The 19,886-nt window shown below is 51.7% G+C and overlaps 1 protein-coding gene across 1 annotated transcript; it reads left to right on the top strand.

Moving 5' to 3' along the window:
• On the top strand, window positions 6,951–17,919 carry CRYBB2 (crystallin beta B2). The gene is made up of 6 exons (XM_005691604.2): window positions 6,951–6,973; window positions 8,678–8,757; window positions 11,520–11,638; window positions 14,261–14,393; window positions 15,655–15,797; window positions 17,660–17,919. Exons 2-6 carry the CDS (start codon window positions 8,704–8,706, stop codon window positions 17,826–17,828), a joined length of 618 nt encoding a protein of 205 aa, XP_005691661.1. The 5' UTR covers window positions 6,951–6,973; window positions 8,678–8,703; the 3' UTR covers window positions 17,829–17,919.

Genomic DNA, 19,886 nt, shown 5'->3' with positions numbered 1-19,886 from the left:
ATATTCACCCTCTTCCTTCGCATCTTTAAAAATGATGAGCCTAGAGATGGGCTCTGCGGTTGTACGATCCAGAGAGGAGGCTCGGTGACTCAGTGACAGGGGTTCATCCCAAGGACGGCAGCGCAAGCAAGAAAATAAGGCAACCAGGCTCCGTGGCCAAGCTTGGGAAATCCAAGCTGTGGCAAGACTTCATGGGGAGAACGGGACCTGGGAGCGAGCAGGACTCATGGAGACGGGAGCGGACTGTAACCCCAGGACTCCCGGGAGCTGAAGCAGACTGTGCGGGCTTCCTTCTTCTGTAGGTCCACCAGGAGCAAGCCTCAACGAAGGCACTCCCCAAGCCAGGTTCTCTGGGGGGCCTCCTGCCAATTCCTGCTGCCAGATTTTACCCTGGAGGTCATTGATCTGCCCCTGGATGGTGTGTGGATCTCCATAGCCCTTAGAACTTGCAGTGGTGGCGTGTGAGGGCCGCTTCCAGCTGCCAGCCTCTGCACGCCTGTGTGCCCAGGGGCAGCTGGAATTCTGGCGAATTAACGCCTACAAGGAGCAGCCCTCATCCAACAGCTGACAGGAACTGGTGTGTAAATGCCCCAGTGGGAACTTGACCAAGCATTCCTCCCCGTTTTGGAAAAATCACGAGGCCCACAGTGATGTTGCCTGCAGTGTGTGGATCACCAATAAATCACCACTGGGCCAATTTGCATGTCTGGCTGTATTATGTTCAAAAAGATTCTTCCTGGGCATATGAAACTGTCAAACACGCATTCGATTTACTGTTACCTTCCTATCCAAACTTGTCCATTGTAAGAAGCACAAATACCTAACTCTGTTTATATCATTCTTGTCTGCTGCTGCTGCTGCGTCACTTCAGTCGTGTCCGACTCTGTGCGACCCCATAGACGGCAGCCCACCAGGCTCCCCCGTCCCTGGGATTCTCCAGGCAAGAATACTGGAGTGGGTTGCCATTTCTTTCTCCAATGCATGAAAGTGAAAAGCGAAAGTGAAGTCGCTCAGTCGTGCCCGACTCTTAGCGACCCCAAGGACTGCAGCCCACCAGGCTCCTCTGTCCATGGGATTTTCCAGGCAAGAGTACTGGAGTGGGGTGCCGTTGCCTTCTCTGATCATTCTTGTATAGCTGTGTCCAAATCTATTTCTATTGAAGTACATATTATTATGTTTCCTTTTTTTTATTCCTTTATAGTTAGAATATCTTATTATTAATTCATTCGGAAAGTTATGTACATATGTGAGTTATAGTTTCAATTTTATTTAAAGAGATGAATGGACTGTCACAAAATAATTGTCATGAGAAGGGAGTGTTGGTGCTGAAAGAGGGGACGAGTTCTCTTGACGTAGGTGGCCTCTGAGGCTCCTTCTGGCTTTGGTTCCTTTTATATTTAAGGATCAAACTGTGTTTGGGGACACCAGGTCCTCTCCCCTTTGTAGCAACAAAAAGGTGATTTGAACTAAAAAGACAGTTGTCATATGATCCAGCAATCTCACTCCTGGGCATATATCCAGACAAAACTAATTCCGAGAGATACATGCACCCCAGTGTCCACAGCAGCGCTATGACTAGTCAAGGCAGGGAACCAACCTAAACGTCCATCGACAGATGAACGCATAAAGAAGAGAGGTGCGTATATGCAATGGAGTGCTACTTAGCTGTAAAAAGGAATGAGATGATGCTATCTGCAGCAACATGAGTGCAACTGGAACTAACTGGAGTTCTCCAGGAAGAAGAAAGACAAACACTACATGATATCACATACACGTGGACTCTCTGAATGACACAAATGAGTCTGTTTACAAAACAGACTCACGGACGTACAAAGCAGACTTGTAGTTGCCGAGGGGGCAGGGCTTGAGGGAGGGCTGGAGTGGGAGGTTGGGGTTGGCAGATGTATGTTTTTCATCTGTAGAACGGATAAACAACAAGGCCCTGCTGTTAGTACAGAGCTGTAATCCATGGCCTGTGTTAACCATAATGGAAAAGAATATTTTAAAAAATATATAACATGTATAACTGAATCACTTTACTGTACAGAAGAAATTAACAAAACCTTGTAAATCAACTGTACTTCAATTTTAAAAAATCTTAAAAGAAAAAGAAGGTGATTTAAGATTTTCAGCTTCCAGAACCATGAGACAATACATCTCTGGAAGTCTTTATGTAACATTATTTTTATTGTGATAAAATAGTCATAACATTAAATTTACCATTTTAGCCACTTTTAAGTATTCGTTTTAGTGGCATTAAATTACATTCACGTTCTCTTGTGATCATCGTTACCATCCATCTCCAGAAGTGTTTTTCATCTGGCAGAACTGAAACGCTGCACTCATGAGACCATAATTCCCCAGTCACCCCTCCCTCCAGACTCTGGCAACCATAATCCTACTTTGAGTCTTTAAATTTAACTGCACTAATAATCTCATCCGAGTGGAACCATTTGTACCTAGCTTCTGTCAGTTAGCATAATGTCTTCAAATTTCATCCGGTTGTAGTCTGTGTCAGAATCTTCTTGCTTTTCAAGGCTGAGTGACATTCCATTGTAAGGCTAGAGCTCATTTTGTTGATCCATTCAACTGTCTGTGAGCATTTGGGCCGTTTCCACCTTTTCGGCATTGTGATGATGCTGTCATGCACGTGGGTGCATTATACAGATACCTGCTGGCGTCTCTGGTTCACTTCTCGTGGGTGCACTCCCAGAATTGCTGGATCACATGGGAGTCCTGCGAAAAGGGCATGGCAGCCCACTCCAGGATTCTCGCCTGGAGAATCCCATGGACAAAGGAGCCCGGCGGGCTACAGTCCACGGGGTCGCAAAGAGTCGGACACGACTGAAGCAGCTTAGCACGCACGCACGCATGGAACCCTGTGCTCAGTTTTTCAGGAACTGCTGTGCTGTTTTCACAGAGGCTGCACCATTTTACATCCCCAAATTCTGCTGTTCCAAGCCGTTAGTTTTGGGCCCTTGGTTTTGGTAGTCCAGGAAGCCAAAACAAGTCCCTACTATGTGTCACACTGGGCTTTGGGGATATGATGGTGTGTGGCCAGGCCATTCAAGGTGGCGGTTTTCTTGGGACTTCTCTGACAGTCCAGTGGTTAGGACTTTGCCTTCCAACTCAGGGGGTTGCAAGTTCAATCCCTGGTTGGGGAGCTAAGATCCTATACATGCCTCTTAGTCAAAAAGCCAAAACATAAAACAGAAGCAATACTGTAACAAATTCAATAAAGACTTTAAAAATGGTCCACAACAAGAGTCAAAAAATCAAGATGGCTGTTCTCTTGTTCTCTGTACCACCCTCCCTTGCTCCACCAGCCCCTGCACCCACACACGAGACCGTGCACGTGCCTACCCTCTGCACCAGCCAGGGATGGTTCTAATCCTGAGGCCAGAACAGTTCCGGGGGCTAGTTTATTAAAGGGAAACACCTGGATGATTATTAACCTGAGGGGATATGAGGGGCGTGCCCAAGGGGCTGGTTTCCCTGGTAACCAATGAGCCCACGTGACATCGATTCCTCCAATCAAGGGCAGCCTCTCTCCTTCCTCCCCCAGTGGTGAGGAGCGCCGCCATGTTGCGCTGGCCCCTTGCCATCCTAAGTGGGGCTGTTGCCTCGGGACCCTTTCCTCCTGCCATGTGAGGTGGCCTCTCCCATAACCGTCGACGTCTGTGTGTCTCCAGGGTCAAGGCTGGGCAACTGCAAGGCTCACTAATGGTTGTAAGAGGCTGAGGAAACTCGTGAGTGTGTGGGCATCGGGAAGTGAGGACGGGGACGGAAAGTTGGGGGGGTGACCTGAGCTGGCGCCCACGAGGGGCCCTGAGTAGCTGGCCACCACCAGAGGCGTCTTTCTCTTCCATGAGATTGAGTGTGTCCTGTTCACCTCAGAGCCTCTTTCCAGTTTAAAGGTGGCAGCTCCGTGCTCGGGGTTCCTCTGACTGCCGGGGGTTGGCTGGTGAATAGAGACGAAAGGCGAGGACTACCTGTCACACACTCGGGGGTTACCTGGTCGGGTAAGACAGGCCCAGACCCCACACCACCGCGCCCCCCAGTCCTGGCCGCAGAGAGGGCAGAGCAGCGATGTAGGGGCCGGGACCATGGCTACACGCCGGCTACGAGGCGTTCCAACAGGTGGGAGACGTTACAAAATGGAACCAGAGTCTTCGAGCACCACAACCGCTGTTCGGGGTCGAGAACAGCCGTGTGTGACCTACGGGACCCCCTTGGACACAGATTGCGACTAAGGCCCATGAAATCCAGGAATGGGCCATGAAAAGTACCATACACTGGCTTTTCCACCTGCTGTACAATCTCTGCCGCTGCCGGACTATGAAAAGACCCCTTAAGAAAGACCCCTTGAGAGGGGAACTTGCTCTCAGCACGTGGACCAGAAGGCTGACTCCAGCCTGTGAACTGTCACTGAGCATCCCAGGATCGTCGTCCCAGTGCCATGCCATGACAACCCAGAGCTACAGTCAACACGATCTGAGCTCAACTGTTGACACCAGGGGAGCATTGCCAACCAAGAACTCCCTTTTGCCTTTTGCCCTTGACACAGAATCTGCCCCCTGTTGAGCCTGAGGCTGGCAGGTAAGTCCCTCTGGTTTGTCTTTGTTGCCTCCCGAGGAATAGGATTAGAAAGGGGTTTACAGATTTCACTTTCCCTCTCCCTGGCCCCACCTAAGGCTGCGACAGTAATTAACCTGGGCGCCTACTGGAGAAAATGGGCTTCCCTGGTGGTTCAGTGGTAAAGAACCCGCCTGCCAATGCCAGAGTCGCGAGTTCAATCCCTGAGTTAGGAAGATCCCCTGGAAAAGGAAATGGCAACCCAGCCCAGTATTCCTGCCTGGGAAATCCCACGGACAGAGGAGCCTGGGGGGGCTACAGACCATGGGCTGCAAAAGAGTTGGACGCGACTGAGCGAATAAACAGCAGCACCTACTGTGGTCTGCTGTTAAACCGGTGTTCAGCGCTGGCTGTGGGGACGGAGGGTGCACAGGCGGTGCGGTCCTGCGGGCAGGGCAGAGTCTCAGGCAGGTGAGGTTACCTCAGCGCTGCAGCTGCCTGTCACTGTATGTCGCTTCATGGCCGTGATCTTCCCTGTGTTTTGCCTGTTGAACATCTTACATTTCTTCCTTGGTCTGAGTGGAGGGAATCTGTTCACAGACTGGGCGACAATGGCGGCCTCATTGCTGGGTCCACAGCGAGATGCTGTTGTGGTTGTCTGCTGGACTTCAAAGATAAATGGACCCAGTGAGCACCTGGATTACTGGTGATGCTTCCTGGCTGCTGATGTCTGGATCGCATTTGTGCTGTTTGACTGTGGTGCCCTTTACCTGACCCCAGGGATATCGGGGAAGAGGGGCGGACCAGCACTGTAAGGGTCGTACAGAGGATGTAGGGGAGACATGTATGGTGAGGCCACTCAAGATGGCTGTTCTCTTGCCTCCTGTCCATCTGCTGCTTGGCCAGTCCCTGCCTTACTCACATGACCACCCAGTCCTTCAATTACAGGGCTTCACTGGTCCCTAGTAACTGGTGAGCCCACCTATGTCGCTTCCCTCTACAAAGGGCAGCCTCCTCCTTCTCCGAGTAGCTGGAGAATTCTGCCATGTCCTGCTCCCTGTTGGACACACATGGCTCCAGGACAGGTTGTGTAAGATCGTCTGTCCAGTAAACCACTGACGTCTCTGCCGCTGTCTCTGACTCTTTCTTTGGTCTTAAGGCTGAGTAATGACAAGGCTCACAGACCTTTGGGGTGCAGCCCGATAGGTGGTCAACCTGGCAGACCACGGCCTTGCCCTCATGACGCTTATCTGCCGATTGTAAAAACAGCAGATAAATGAGTAACGTAACATCAGGTGGTGAGGAGTGCTACAGAGAGAGAGAGCACAGCTGGAGGTTGGGGGGCGTGTGTACTGGGGGCATGGAAGTTGGGGCGAGCGAGTCCCCTCACTCCAACCCAGTCTCCAAGCCCCACTGGTATCCCCTCTCTCCTGCCTGACCTTGGGCTCGGTCAGGGCACAGACTGTCTACAAAGAGGGTGTGCGTGCCAGTTAAGGCCAAGTGCCCATGGGGCAGTGATGGGGCTGGCAGAGGGGATCGAGAGCCTTCTTTAAACAAAGGGGGTCGAGGATCCTGAGGGCACCCCACTGAGGAGCAGCGGGTGCTGGGAGAGTCACGGGCCTCAGGGTGATGTTCCCTCTCCTCAGCCTGGCTTGGCCAGCCCTCTGCTCACCAGCTGCCCAGCCCAGGCCCTGCCCATTCAGGCCACCCTGGAGATGCATTAACCTGTTTGCAGGTCTTGAAATACCACGACAGTGCGTTGTGCCTGGTCCCCTTCTGCTTGGAGCTGTCCTCCTAACCTGGCTTCCCAGGCTCATTTCCCCCCATTTCTGAGGACTTCGACTCTCCCCCAGAGCCTTTCTGGATGGTCCAGGCCGGGATAGGTCGCCTCCCTGACACTGCCCCCTCGGACAGAGCTTGGCACCAAATCCATGCCTGATAAATATTTGTTGAATGGATGGATGGATGGGTGCTGGACCCTGCCAAACTACCTTCCTGTCCTTGGTTTTTTGTTTTGTTTTTTTTTCCTACCAGGGTCACTGAGATTTGCCTCTGTCTGCCTCCCCCAGGGCTCAACTGACCACACCAGTGAACCCAGCCTGCCCCTGGGCCTGGCAGCTGGATGGCTGATGCATGCAAAGCGGGCATGTTCTTGCTCGACCGCCTGACCACCCTGGCGCGGCTGAATCTGAAAGCTAATGACATTATTGTGCAGAGACACAATGTCTGTGGGCATTTGCTGACCTGGCCTTTGGTGTGGGCTTAATCCTGCATTCTCCCCGCGCTTTCCACGGGGACGCAGCGGTCACCCGTCTTGGCACGGGCACTTCTGGGGAAGGTATAAATGTCACCTCCCGCCGGCAGGCTCCACGGGCACTCTCAGGGGCTGGTGTCACTGGTAAGAATGGCTCTCTTGCTTGTCTTGCCTTTTGCTCTCATCCTGCTCCCTGATGGAAAGGGTGGGAGACCTGGGTTCAAATCCAGAGGCTACCGCTTTCTGACCAGGTGACTTTGGGGCCAAGACCTCAAGGCGCTGAGCCTCAGTTTTCTTTTCTGTTAAATGGGGAGAGAGGCCGGGGTCCTAAAGCCTCCTTTGCCGTGGGGCTTGGATACAGTATAGGTGAGTGGTCCAGAGCGATGCCTGGCATAGAGCGTGTACTTAGGCGATGCTCTTTACTGATACTAAACGGTCCGTCAGCATCTTCGTTTTGCCAGTGGAGAATATGACAGGGTTTATCAGTGGAAGGAATAAACCCATGGAAGGTTCAGCTTCAAGTCTAGGGTGGTGAGTCAGTTCTCTCCGCACCCACAAACATCCGTGGGACACCTGCTCTGTGTCCTGCCTTGGGACAGCTAGGAAGCGGCCGTGCGTCTCAGGGAAGCTCCCAGCCACAGGTGACTAAAGCTGGCTGGAAAGGACTCTGGTAAAGCCGCAGTCGCCACCGTGTACTGAGCACCGAGCGGGTTCCAGGCGCTGTCAAGTGCTTGTGGTTTTCTCTGTTCTATACTTGGATCGTCCCAAGCTGACCAGGCGCCATCCTGTCCCCACTTTACAGAGCAGGAAACTGAGGCACAGAGGGGACGCCCTTCTCAGGGGTTGATGCTGGTAAGCGGCAGAGGCAGCACCTGAGCTGAACCGACTGAGCTTAACCTTTAGTCTGAGGGCACCAATGGTGGGGGGCAGTAATGTGGGGCCTTGGGCACAGGGACAGACCCAGAGGGCTGGCTTCCTAGGGCAGAAGGGCTGGTTTGGCTCCCAAGCCATTTAGCTGGATGTCTTCTTTTGGGAGAACGTCCTGGCCTAGCCTGTGGTGTGGAAGGAGCTTCTGGAAGCCAGATGTTACCTCTGGAGAAGGAAACAGTCTCCTCTCCTCACTGGGAAGACACAGGCTGGGTTCTCTGCCCCTCCTGCGGGAAGGGAAGAGAGACTTGACCGTTGTTCACACTTTTCGGATGTTCTCAATCATTAAATTCTCCTGTTGCTGCTGATCAGCGTCTGAAGTTGTGTGATACTCATGTCTTTGCTTTCTTGTAGCCTGAGCTCCGTAATAGACGTGTGTACTAATGGTGGGGGGGGGGGGTGGAACAGTGGTGGAGAGGAGCGTTCTGGATTCCAGGTGGTGGAGAGGGCGTCAAGGAGGGAGCTGAGGGTAAGGGGCAGGGAGTCCGGGGAGCTTTGTGGGGTTGCAGATTGGGAACAGCAGCCTGGCCAAGCATGGCCAGGGCATGTTTCCTCTGCCCATGCTGTTTTATCTTACTTGAGAATTTCTGCATAATATTGATTGATGTATAAGAAATTGAGCTGTAGTAGTATCAACTGTCTGGGGCCACGTGGGTCCCCAGTCGTGTTCTAGTTTCTCGCTTTATTTTTTAGTAGACCTCATTTCTTTGTCCCCCTTCGGAGCCGGCCTGGACACAAAGAAGCAGAGATAGTGACCAACGTTCAGGCAGACGCTGGCCGTCCCCACTGCCCTTGGAGAACCTGAAACCAGGCAGGGAGACAGAATAGGATGTGGGGCTGGAATGGCGAGGCTCGGGCCCCCCAGTGAGGGAGCCGAGGGCCTGGAGGGGTCCTCACTGCAGCTTCCCCTGTGCCTTCCAGGTCACTCCTGCACAGGACAGCCCACCATGGCCTCAGATCACCAGACCCAAGCGGGCAAGCCACAGCCCCTCAACCCCAAGGTGGGTACCACGTCAGGGCACAGGGTGGCAAGCACAGTCTCTCCAAGACTCGGTTTCCCTTCTACAAATTGGGGTTGGTGGCTTCTTTTCTGGGGTCCCTCTCTCTGGGCCATATTCTCCCCAACTTGCACAGTGGAGGAGGGTGCTGATTCAGAAGGCCCCTTCCCAGCCCACAGCCAGCATATTTCTGACCCTGGAGACTCAATTTTCTCTGACTTACCCTGCACCCCATTGCCCAATGGGGCCCCCAAAGCTGGGGTGAACCCTCAGTCCAGTCTAAGAGGGGGCTTGTGAATGGGCGGTGGGGTGGGCTTCCAGACTCCATACCTGCTGTGTGACCTGGACCAGTCACTTGACCTCTCTGAGCCTCAGGTTTTTCCTAAAAATGGGGAGAGTTGGACTCAGGGCTTAAGATATCTGTGAAGAGTCAAAGAAACAGGCTTAGCCCCCTCTGCTTTGGGGGCCCCAGGCATGGATTCCATCCTGGAACTGCTTTTTTGTCTGACTTGGGACCCAGATTGCTCCATTCTGCCCCTGAAGGGGTTTACTTTCTAGAAGACAGATAAATAAATAAACTAATAAATACATAACTTCAAGTAATGAGAAGTGTTAGGAAGAAACAAAAAAAGTAGGGTTCTTCAGAGTCTGGGGTGAACAAGGAACATATTAGCTAAGGTCAGGGAGGCCTCCTCAGAGGAGGTGACATTGGAGCAGAAGCCCAGGTCAGGTGAGGAAATACTGAAAATAGGGGAGTGGGGTAGGGGAGGGTGTTCCAGGCAGAGAGCATGGCGAGTGCAGAGGGCCAGGAGTCGGAGTGAGCTGGATGAGCTTGAGAAGGCCAGTGGGATGTGGCTTGGAGCAGCCAATCCAGTCGGTTTCAAATGGGAGCCACTGACAGAGTTTAATGCTTCCTGGTAGCCATGTTGGGCTTCCCAGGGGGCTCGGTGGTAAAGAATCTGCCAGACAGTGAAGGAGACTCAGGTTCGATCCCTGGGTTGGGAAGATCCCCTGAAGAAGGAAATGGCAAGCCATTCCGGTATTCTTGCCTAGAGAATCCCATGGACAGAGGAGCCTGGCAGACTACAGTCCATGGGATCGCAAAAGAGTCGGACACAACTTAGTGACTAAACAACAAGTAGCCATGTTAACAAAGTAAAAAGAAGCAAGGGAAATTAACTGCTGTGTATTTTACTACACCCAACATATCCTAATGTATAGTCAGAAAAATTATTAGAGGACTATTTTACATTCTTTTTTTCAAACTAAATCTTCAACATTTTATGTGTGTTTGAAACTAACAGCATGTTTTAATTCAGATTAGTTGCATATGTTCGATACACATCTAGTGGTTGCTGAATTGGATAGTACAAGTTGAAAGGATTAGGTAATACATAAAATTTTAGCATTCATCTGTGCATGAATAGCAACAACAATAGTAATACTGAGCTCCTGGGCTCTCTGAGGCCTTTCACATCCATGGGGAGGCTGTCCTTCTTCACCCTCCTTAGCCTGCAACCCTTGTCTCCCAGGCCAGGGCGGTCATAATACACTGGTCCTCGACTCTCATGTTCTGGATTCTCCTCAGTAAGCCTACAAAGTCGGCATGATTCCCCATTTTGCAGTCGGCGCAGCTGAGGCTTAGAGCGATCGTGTGGCTTCCTCGGGTTGCACAGCTGGATGCAGCACAGGAGATACTGGAGCTCAGATCTCCTGACCCGTCCGGGGTCGAGTCAGTGAGCATCAAGCCTGGGTTGAGCGCATGGAATCTGAGCCCTGCTGGGCCTCCCTCCCTTGGCTTTGTCTGCTTTGTGTGGCTAATCCCCGGCCTGGGAGAGAGGGGCATGTTGACCTAGCCAGTGCTGAGCACGTAGATTCTCCAGCTGCCCTTCCTGGGAGCGTGCTGCCCTGAGCCCAGCTCTTCAGCCAGAGGCAGCTCCCAGGGGAAGTGCATCTGACCCTGAGTTCTCTTTGCAATCATAAAAGGTGGCAGCTGCCCCCTGTCCCCACCTGCTTCCCAGTCGGCACTAGCTATGAAGCTGTGGGCAGTCCTTTCATTTTGCTGAGCTTCATTTTTCCTGATAGGGATTCTGCCAGCCTGTCCCTGAGCTGATGAGAGGACCAGATGAGGCAGGCGGGGTGAAGTCTTAAGAGGTATCCCGAGGGGGAGGAAAGCCTGCAGAACCTATGGGGGCTGAAGAAAAGGCACGGGTGTGTGCAGTTTTACAGGTGAAGTGTGGCTGCAGGGTGGTACTGACAGGGCAGGAGAAGCTTGAGCAGCATGGCTTACCTAGCACGTTGCTATTCCTACTCTGGTCCACAGACCAGTGGCACCAGAGCCATGCTGTAATGGAGACAGCATCAGACAGGCCTGGGCTACACGTTCAGCTCTGCCACTCACCCACTCGGGGTCCTTATACCAAGTCCCTTAATTAATACGATTACGCCTCCCACATGCAGAGCAAATACAGTGTACTAACCACTATGCTCCTCTGAATCCTTCCAACAACCCCATGAGGTAGGTTCTGTCTTTATTTCCCATTTTACAGACAGGGAAATGGAGGCTCAGAGAGGTGAAATGCTGCCTCAAGGTCTCACAGCTGGTCACTGGAGCTGGGACTGTCGGACTCTATGTTTGGTTCGTGATTTTCAAGCACAGAACCCTTCAGCATCCTTCGAGGCTCTCTGAGTCCTCTCCCCACCCCGCTGCCCTGTCTTCCCTCTTCCCGTCATGATGAGGGTCTGACTCTCTCCTCCTGTTGCAGATCATCATCTTTGAGCAGGAGAACTTCCAGGGCCACTCGCATGAGCTCAACGGGCCCTGCCCCAACCTGAAGGAGACTGGCGTGGAGAAGGCGGGCTCCGTGCTGGTGCAGGCTGGACCGTATGTACCTGGGTGGGGGGAGGGCCTCCCTCGCTCAGGGGCTGCCGGGCGAGGCGGCCACACTGTGGAGCTGGAGGGATCTGTCCTGAGCTTCTAGGCTGTGTATTCAGGGGGCCAGGATTTGGAGTCTTGGCAGCCTTCGGAGAGAGCTTGTGTTCTGAAGTCAGGTGGAGCTTGGTTTCAAACCCTGGTTCCACCATCTCTGTGCTGTTGGACCAGGAGCGTCCCTCTCTGGGCCTCAGTTTCCTCCTCTGTGGGACGAGGCTAACTCTGTCCTCCTGGGGATGATGGGATGGAGCCCGTGTGAAAAGCCTGACACCAGGGCCAGCCACTTCCTTGAGGCAGGGAGATGGACATGGTGACTCCCATGGACTTTGGCAGAGCTGCCAGTCTCTGACTCTGGGAGTGTCCTCACTCTGCTGGGAGGTCTAAAGCTGGATGTCCCAGCTCGGCACCCATCCCTCTCTTCCCTGTTCCTGATGATAACTTGGTCTTTGTAGGCTTGCTGACACATTTGGGGACCAGCAGGCTTGGGACCCCAGACCCAAGAAAGCAGGGGAGGTGACTCGTCTGGTTGGACAGAGCCATGCTCAGGTCACATAGTTGAGCACAGCCTTGGGTCCTGTCTTTGTGGTTCCCCAGTGGTTCCTTCCTTGCAAGAGCCTCCGGAATCAGAGGTGGCCACCAGTGACACCCAGCCAGCAGGTCAGTGAGTCTGGTGTGGGTCCTGGGTGACCTGCCCCACACCTCAGGGTTCACAGGGCATTCTGCAGAGAGTGATGACCCTGCCTGATTCAGGATCTGCTGGTGGGCGACACAGCCAAAGGAAAGGCCCCACCCCGCCCCACTAACCTGACGCACTCAGGACACCAGCGTGCCTAGGACCGTGTCTTCACAGCCGGCCGAGGTTTTGACCATTGAAGAACCACGTCTGATTTTCTTTTTTTAGTATTTGGATGGCAGAGTTTCTCAAATAGGCTTTACGCTTCTCTGCTTATCTTTGATACTTTTATTGTTCATTGTTTAACATTAAGGAGAAATGGTTTAGTGCAAAAAACCCCGTATGACTCTAATCTTACTACTCAGAAGTAACCATTAAGATTTTGACTTTAGTTTGTATATAGTTAGATTTTTCTTTGTATGTATTTTACCAAATGTATATTAGAAACACATTTAATCAGAAGTTAGATCATGCTTTACAAACTGTTTTATAACTCATTTTGGAAACTTTGCAAGATATCTTAAATTCTTTCTGTGTCATTAAGGAGCATTTTAAGTCAATGTTTTTGAAAGAGCTGTTTGGAGCTAAACCTGCATCAGTCACAGAAGGGGGAGGCTTTGAAGTGCATGTTCTTGGGCCCCCTCCCTGCCCCATTGAATCAGACTCTTGGGTCTGGAGCCCAGGAATCTACATTTCACAAACCCGCCTAGTGATGTTTCTGCCCAGTTAAGTTTGAGACCCTGTGTTCTAGTTCATTATTTTTCATGCCTTTTTAACATTACATTACAGAATATTACCCAGTTTCCTCAACCAGGCCCTGCCGATTGGCTGTGTAAATTGTTTCTATTATTTGATATTATGAAGAACAACACGATGAACATTCTTACCCATATGTCTGCAAGCTCTTGACAAATGTTTTCTAAGGACACATGACCTAAAGCAGAATTGCCAGATCAAGAGGGCAGGCATCCTCTTCTGAAAGCCGCAGGAAACACCATCTCCCTTTCTCTTAAGGACTTGGATCGCTGTCCCGAACAGCTGTTCCTGTGCCAGGCTGGATTGTTAGCCTCTGCGATGAACCGCCCCAAAACACCAGGCATCGTGAAACCATGCCGCCTGTTCTGACTGTCCCCTTTCCTCTGTTAGCCTTGCCCTGTTGGCAGGCAGTCCTTCCCTTTAAGGTGCTATTCTCTCCTAGTGGATCTGAGACTGTTGGTGTTCTGTGTGTACAAAATGAGTCCAGAGACCACCATCAAGAACAAAAGAGGAAACAGACCCAGAGAGAATGGGTATGAACACGGTGTGTGAGCTTGAGAAGCAGTCATGTTCTGGAGTCTGTTCTCAGTGGCGAAAGCCAACTGGGCACGTTTCTGCCCAACTCCGTGTGCAGTGATGTCACATGAGGAGAAGTCGCTCAGTTGTGTCCGACTCTGCGACCCCGTGGACTCTAGTTTACCAGGCTCCGTCCATGGGATTTTCCAGGCAAGAATACTGGAGTGGGTTGCCATTTGAAATTGGCCACGTATGGTGGGAGTATTTACACCATAGAAACTGGCAAGCTGGATTTGTTTGTTTTTGAGAGCTCTTTGTTAATTCACCGGTATACCGCTGGCCCCAGGACATGGATTCTGAACATCTGCGCTTGTTGCTAGGTCATCTTTTAGGCTTCCTTTGTATTTCTTGATTGTGTTCCAGATGATTGAAGCCAGCATGGTGCTGGGTTTTGAATAACTGAGGTGACGCTGCCCTTGGATTTGCTGTGCTTCGGTTTAGATGAGGCTGCTACTCATTGTGATGAGCTGGGCAACTGTGAACTCTGGGACCCGAGGGAGGAGCCAGGGTCCCATCAGAGGAAGTCTGGAGTAAGCCTGACCTGCTGTCTCTCTGTGTCTCTATTGCAGCTGGGTGGGCTACGAGCAGGCCAACTGCAAAGGGGAGCAGTTTGTGTTTGAGAAGGGTGAGTACCCCCGCTGGGACTCATGGACCAGCAGTCGGAGGACGGACTCACTCAGCTCCCTGAGGCCCATCAAAGTGGTGAGCCCCCATCCCTCGTCGTCTTCCTCTCTTTGCCCCGCTTAGAGCCAGAGGTCTAGGGACTAGGAAGGACCCTTCCCCTCTGGAATCATGCCCCCGGCCGTGTGACCTTGCATAAGTCACTTCACCTCCCTAAGCCTCAGTTTCTGCTTCTGCAAATTGGGGATATTAGTATCTACAGTGTAGCCTGAGCGTGGCCACAGTGCACAACTTTAGGGGCTTCAGGCTTCATTCAAAATGTTCCATGGGGCGCCGTTCACATTCTAGTCTGTGTGGACGGTGCTATTCAGGTCTACGCAACTCCTGTTGCAGAGCAATTGCTCCCTAATGATTGCTGCTGTAAATACTCAGAGAAATTCTGGGTTTGGGGGTGGAGGAGAAGATAGCTTATTCTTGTTCATAGCTCATGCCCTTGTGACCTTTCAGAGCTTTTCAGATCCTGATTCTTAGCGGTGTGTGGTCTGCAAGGGCTAAGGGACCAGTGGTGCTCAGTTATGCTCCCAAACCTCCCCAGCCCAGCCTGCTTCCCCCCTGCTTGATGCCAAATCAAACAGCCCTGGACTCAGCATTCTACAGACCTGAGTTCCTCTGCTGACTCTAGTCCTCCTGGCTGTGTGTGACCTTGGCCAGGTCACTTTCTCTGAGTCTCAGTTTTTTCATCTGCCAAATTGCTTAGTCGTGTCTGACTCTTCGGCATCCCCATGAACTGTGGCCCACCAGGCTCCTCTGTCCATGGAATTCTCTGCGCAAGCTTACTGGAGTGGGTAGCCATTCCCTTCTCCAGGGGATTGACCTGACCCAGGGATCGACCCTGGGTCTCCTGCATTGCAGGCAGATTCTTTACAGTCTGAGCCAAAAGTAGCTTAAATAAAGAATGCTAGATAGGAAGAATGTCAGAGGAACAGGAGAATGGGAAGACATGTGGAGGTGAAGGAAAGCCAAAATATTGTGTCTATTAGAGGCACAATATGCCTATGCATATGTATGTATCATGGCTACCATTTACTTTTAAAAAGGGGAGTTGAGGCTGTGGGAGGGGAAAATGCCATTTCAGAGTCAAGTACTCCCCAAAGTGTAGAAGCTGAGTGACTGTTACCTGAAGGTAGCCCAGTAGAATGAGCACTGTGGCTGGCCAGTGTCATCAACACTCGAGTGGTAGGGGTCTCGGGCAGACGGCTGCAGGCGGAGCCTGCTGGTCCCAACTCCAGGGCACCCTGGGTGCCCTCACCCACACTCCCACTCCCCCGCTCCCCATCCACAGGACAGCCAGGAGCACAAGATCACCCTGTATGAGAACCCCAACTTCACGGGGAAGAAGATGGAGGTGATAGACGATGACGTGCCCAGCTTCCACGCCCACGGCTACCAGGAGAAGGTGTCCTCCGTGCGGGTGCAGAGCGGCACGTGAGTACACACCCAGCCCTGGCTCGCCCTGCCCCAGGAGCCCAGACTCTGAGCTGCTGAGCCCTGCTCTTCCCCAAGCTCTGGGGGTCTTGTACATTCCCGACCCCAGCCTTCCCATTGGAAAATGGGCATTGAAATCATCAGACGCCTGCACGTGGCTTTCAGTCCCTGAAGTTCCATCCTGTCTTTTGGGCAACACCTTGCTTTTGAAAGAGAGAAGTCGTGGCCTTAACCTCAACTCCGAAGAGCAGGATAGTAAATGTTGGGTGGGGGCAGGGGTAAGGCAGAGGTGGGCGGTGAGGGGAGCTCAGAAGGCTAGGAATGAATCGAGGGGTCTTAACAGAGCTGAGAGAGACAGGAAGCGCAGCACATGCTGGCCTTTTTCTGCATGCATTCCTGAGGTTGGGCATAGGAGGGGTCGTTCTCCACCAAATTTGGCACATAAACTTCGGTCACCAGCATTGGGGAATTTCTCATTGTGAAAAACATGAATTCTATGGGGAATCTGAAGATGGACTTTGGGCAGTGGTTTGCCAGAGCCAACTTGTACCAGCTTGCAAAAGCTGACTTGACTTTTCAGAATTTAATGTGAGCGGGTTGTTTAAACATTGGTAACTTGAAATACGCCATCGCAGACGCATGTACACCACAGAGATTGGGAAGTGTCACAAACAAACCTTTTTTCCCCCAAGGGCACTGGTTTCCCAGTATATACTGGCTCTCTGGGGCTTGTCAGAGTCTTAGAGTGTGCACAGTTCTGTATTCCTGAGCCCTGTCACTTACTCATTCACTGGTGCAATTTGTCAAGTGATGTCATATGCCAGGCACCAAGATAGGTGATCAGTAGTTCAAGGTAGGTTGAAGAGACCTGGCCTCGGTCTTGTGTAGCTAAAGGTCTGGTTGGAGGCAACTGTTCATAATTAGGAATCCCATGCGAATCTAGTCTCCTTCCTTAAAGAAGGGGCTCTTGAGCTGAGATCTCAAGAAGGTAGGAATTGTAGAGGTAAAGAGAAGGAAGGATGCTCCAGACAGAATAGCATGTGCAAGCGTCCTGTGGTGCGAGGAGCCTGGTGAGTCCCCTGGGCTCTGCAAGGGCCAGAGTGGCTGGGCTGCAGAGAGACAGTGGCTGGAGTGAGTGTGAGAGGCAGAGCTGGAGGTGTCCACAGGGGCTGGCCAGGCAGGTTCGTGGGGGCCAGGCCTGTGTGATGCCTCCTGGGGAGAAGACTGGAACAGTTGTCAGGTGCCCAGTGAGTGACCCCCTAAATGGTGATGGCTTCAAATGGTGGCGGGATCATGGAGGGCTCCTGGGACCTCTGCTGCTGGCCTTTGTCCTTTGTGGGGATTAGGTAAGAGGCCTGTCTTACTCTAAGCTTACTCTAAGCTTACTCTTAAGCTTACTCTTACTTAAGCTTGAGATCACCGCTTCCTCTGATCCCAGTGCCAGGCCTGCATCTGGGAATTTCCTTGGTGGTCCGGTGGTTAAGACTTAGTCTTCCAATGCTGGGGCTGTGGGTGTGATGTCTGATCAGGGAACTAAGATACGACAGGCCTCAGGGCCAAAAAACAGAAACATAAAACAGAAGCAGTATTATAACAAATTGAGTAGAGACTTTAAAAAAATGGTCCACTTAAAAAAAAATCTTTAAAAAATAGTTGCTTCTGGAGGTAGCAAGCTCCGTGTCAAGGGAAGGAAGAAAGCAGAGGCTGGACCCGGGAAGGGTGGTGGTGCTCTGCTCAACACCCAGGTAGTGTGGGATGATTGGCAGGCCCACCCTTCCTAGTGGCTGAGCCATCCCCCTCATCTCTCTCCATCTGCATCTCCTGTCTCCCCACGTGCCCTCCCCCAACCTCTGGCCCTGCAGGTGGGTCGGCTACCAGTACCCCGGCTACCGCGGGCTGCAGTACCTGCTGGAGAAGGGCGATTACAAGGACAGCGGTGACTTTGGGGCCCCCCAGCCCCAGGTGCAGTCCGTGCGCCGCATCCGGGACATGCAGTGGCACCAGCGGGGCGCCTTCCACCCCTCCAGCTAGTGCCCCTCCCTCGCCTCCTTCCCAGGGGCTGGCCTCTGCCCAGCATCCCACCAGACATCCTGGAGAGTGAATAAAGTGTGACTTGCAACTTATCCGAGGCAGCGTCTTTTTATCGCCTGTGGAGGCCAGGGTGCTGTGTGCTTGCATGCGTGTGTGTGTAAGGCCGACAGAATGACGAGAGAACCAGAAAGTGACTGGGTGAGGGGTGGGACAACCTCACTGAGACTTCTCGCTCTGCAGCTGCTTAGCTCTGTGACCTGGGGCACATTGTCCAGCCTCTCTGAGCCTCTACTTCTTCACCTGACTTACAACCCCCTTTGGCCCCCCCAGTGACTGGCCTGGCTGACCTCTGAGTGGTCCTTGTGTGGTTGCCAAGTACAGTCATTCAGGGGCATGTGATGGTTGCTCCAGACCCTAAAAAGGTACCTACTGCCTGCCATTCACACAGAATTGCCTTATCACCTTGAACCTGGGAGTTTATTTAAATCTGCCCAGAGGAGCCCCAAGCTCTCTAATGCCCACCCCCATCCGGGAGAGAGGTCACGAAGACCTGTCTCTGTGCTTGTGAGTTCCGTGGTCCCTTGTTCATGCCTTGGTTGGGGTGGTCCTTTAGTGTAGCAACTGGGGGCTGGGTTCCTGCATCTTATGAGTCTGGATTCAATTGGCTGTTCTGGAGCCCTGCCCAGCCAGGGGACCTCAGAGCCTTCCTATTGGGAAAAATAGGGAAAAAGTAGTGTCTCCCTAACAGGGTAATAGCAAGAATGGTGAGATAACCCAGGTGTTCGGTATATAAATGTTAAACACTGGTTGGTCTTCTGTAGTATGAATACCCGCTCCCGGAGAGCAGCTGCTTTTTCCTTTGGCTGTGCTGTCTTTTGATGTAGTTTTAAATTTTGATGTGATTTAACATCACTCTGCGCCTTTATGGTTTGTATCTGCCATGTCTGCTATGTCTTCTTTAAGAAGTTCTTGCCCCATTTGTCATGAATATATTCTCCAAACTTTTTCCCTACAGGTTTTAAACTTTTAAAGTTTTCCCATTTAAGCTCTCAGTTGTCCTGGAGTTGATTTTTGTGTATAGTATGTGGCAGGGACCTAATTTTTCACTTTTGATTTCTTTTCCCCCCCCACTTTGGATCACTGTTGTCCTGGAGTAATTTATTGAGAAGTCCATTTCCCCCTCACTGTGGTGCAAACTTGCCTCTTTGTCCCATAGTAAATGGTCACATATACAGGGGGTCTATTTATGGGCTCTTTTCCTCCTGTTCCTATTCTGTTTGTGTGTCTCTGTATTCTTACCGTATTATGTTAATAACCATTGCTATGTAATAAATCTTGCAGTGTGCGTGTGCATATGTGTGTGTGCGTGCTCAGTCCTGGCCTACCCTTTGCCCTAAACCATCCTTCTTCAAGGACATGTTAGATAAGCTTGCCCCTTAATATCTCCATATAAAATCATTTCCTCAAATCTAGAAAAATGGGAAACCCTATTGAATGAGAGCTAAAGAGATTAATTACCATGAAGGTGGGAACTAATAAATGTTGCCAGCTTCGATTTGTTCATTCATTCTTCAGCCGACAGTCACCGAGTACCTGTTTTGTTCCCGGAATGGGCAGAGTAGGGGCTACAAAGGAAGGCAGACAGCCCCAGCCGGCAGGCAGATTCCTCTCCGGGGGGATGGAAGTAGCTGTTGGTGGTGGTGATTATGGTGTGAATCATGGTGGTGATTATGAGTTGAACTGTTTCCCCCCTCAAAGTTCATATGTTGAAGTCCTAACCCCGATACCTCAGAATGCGACTTCATTCGGAAATAGGGTCTTAGCCACTGGGCCACCAGGGAAGTCCCTGTCTCTCCCTCTCTTCTCCCTGGGGACCTGTATTTATTTCTGCTGGTGCCTCTGCTTCTCCATCTTTCTGTCTGTTAACCCTCCGTCTTTTTTTTTCTCTTTATCTCTATCTCCCCATTCAATCCCTGTCTTTCCCCTCCCCCTCCTCGTCCGTCTGTCACGGGGGGCTGTGCTCTGTCCCCCAACCTCCCCTCCTTCCGCCTGGACCTC

This window comes from Capra hircus, chromosome 17 (assembly GCF_001704415.2).
Source record: "Capra hircus breed San Clemente chromosome 17, ASM170441v1, whole genome shotgun sequence".
Lineage (NCBI taxonomy): Eukaryota > Metazoa > Chordata > Mammalia > Artiodactyla > Bovidae > Capra > Capra hircus.
This window is presented reverse-complemented; position numbering and strand designations above follow the sequence as displayed.

Coding starts and splice junctions, on each gene's coding strand:
- CRYBB2 (XM_005691604.2), top strand. CDS start 8,704: ATGGCCTCAGATCACCAGACCCAAGCGGGCAAGCCACAGCCCCTCAAC. Junction 8,758..11,519: donor CACAGCCCCTCAACCCCAAG/GTGGGTACCACG, acceptor CTCCTGTTGCAG/ATCATCATCTTTGAGCAGGA. Junction 14,394..15,654: donor CCCTGAGGCCCATCAAAGTG/GTGAGCCCCCAT, acceptor CCCCATCCACAG/GACAGCCAGGAGCACAAGAT.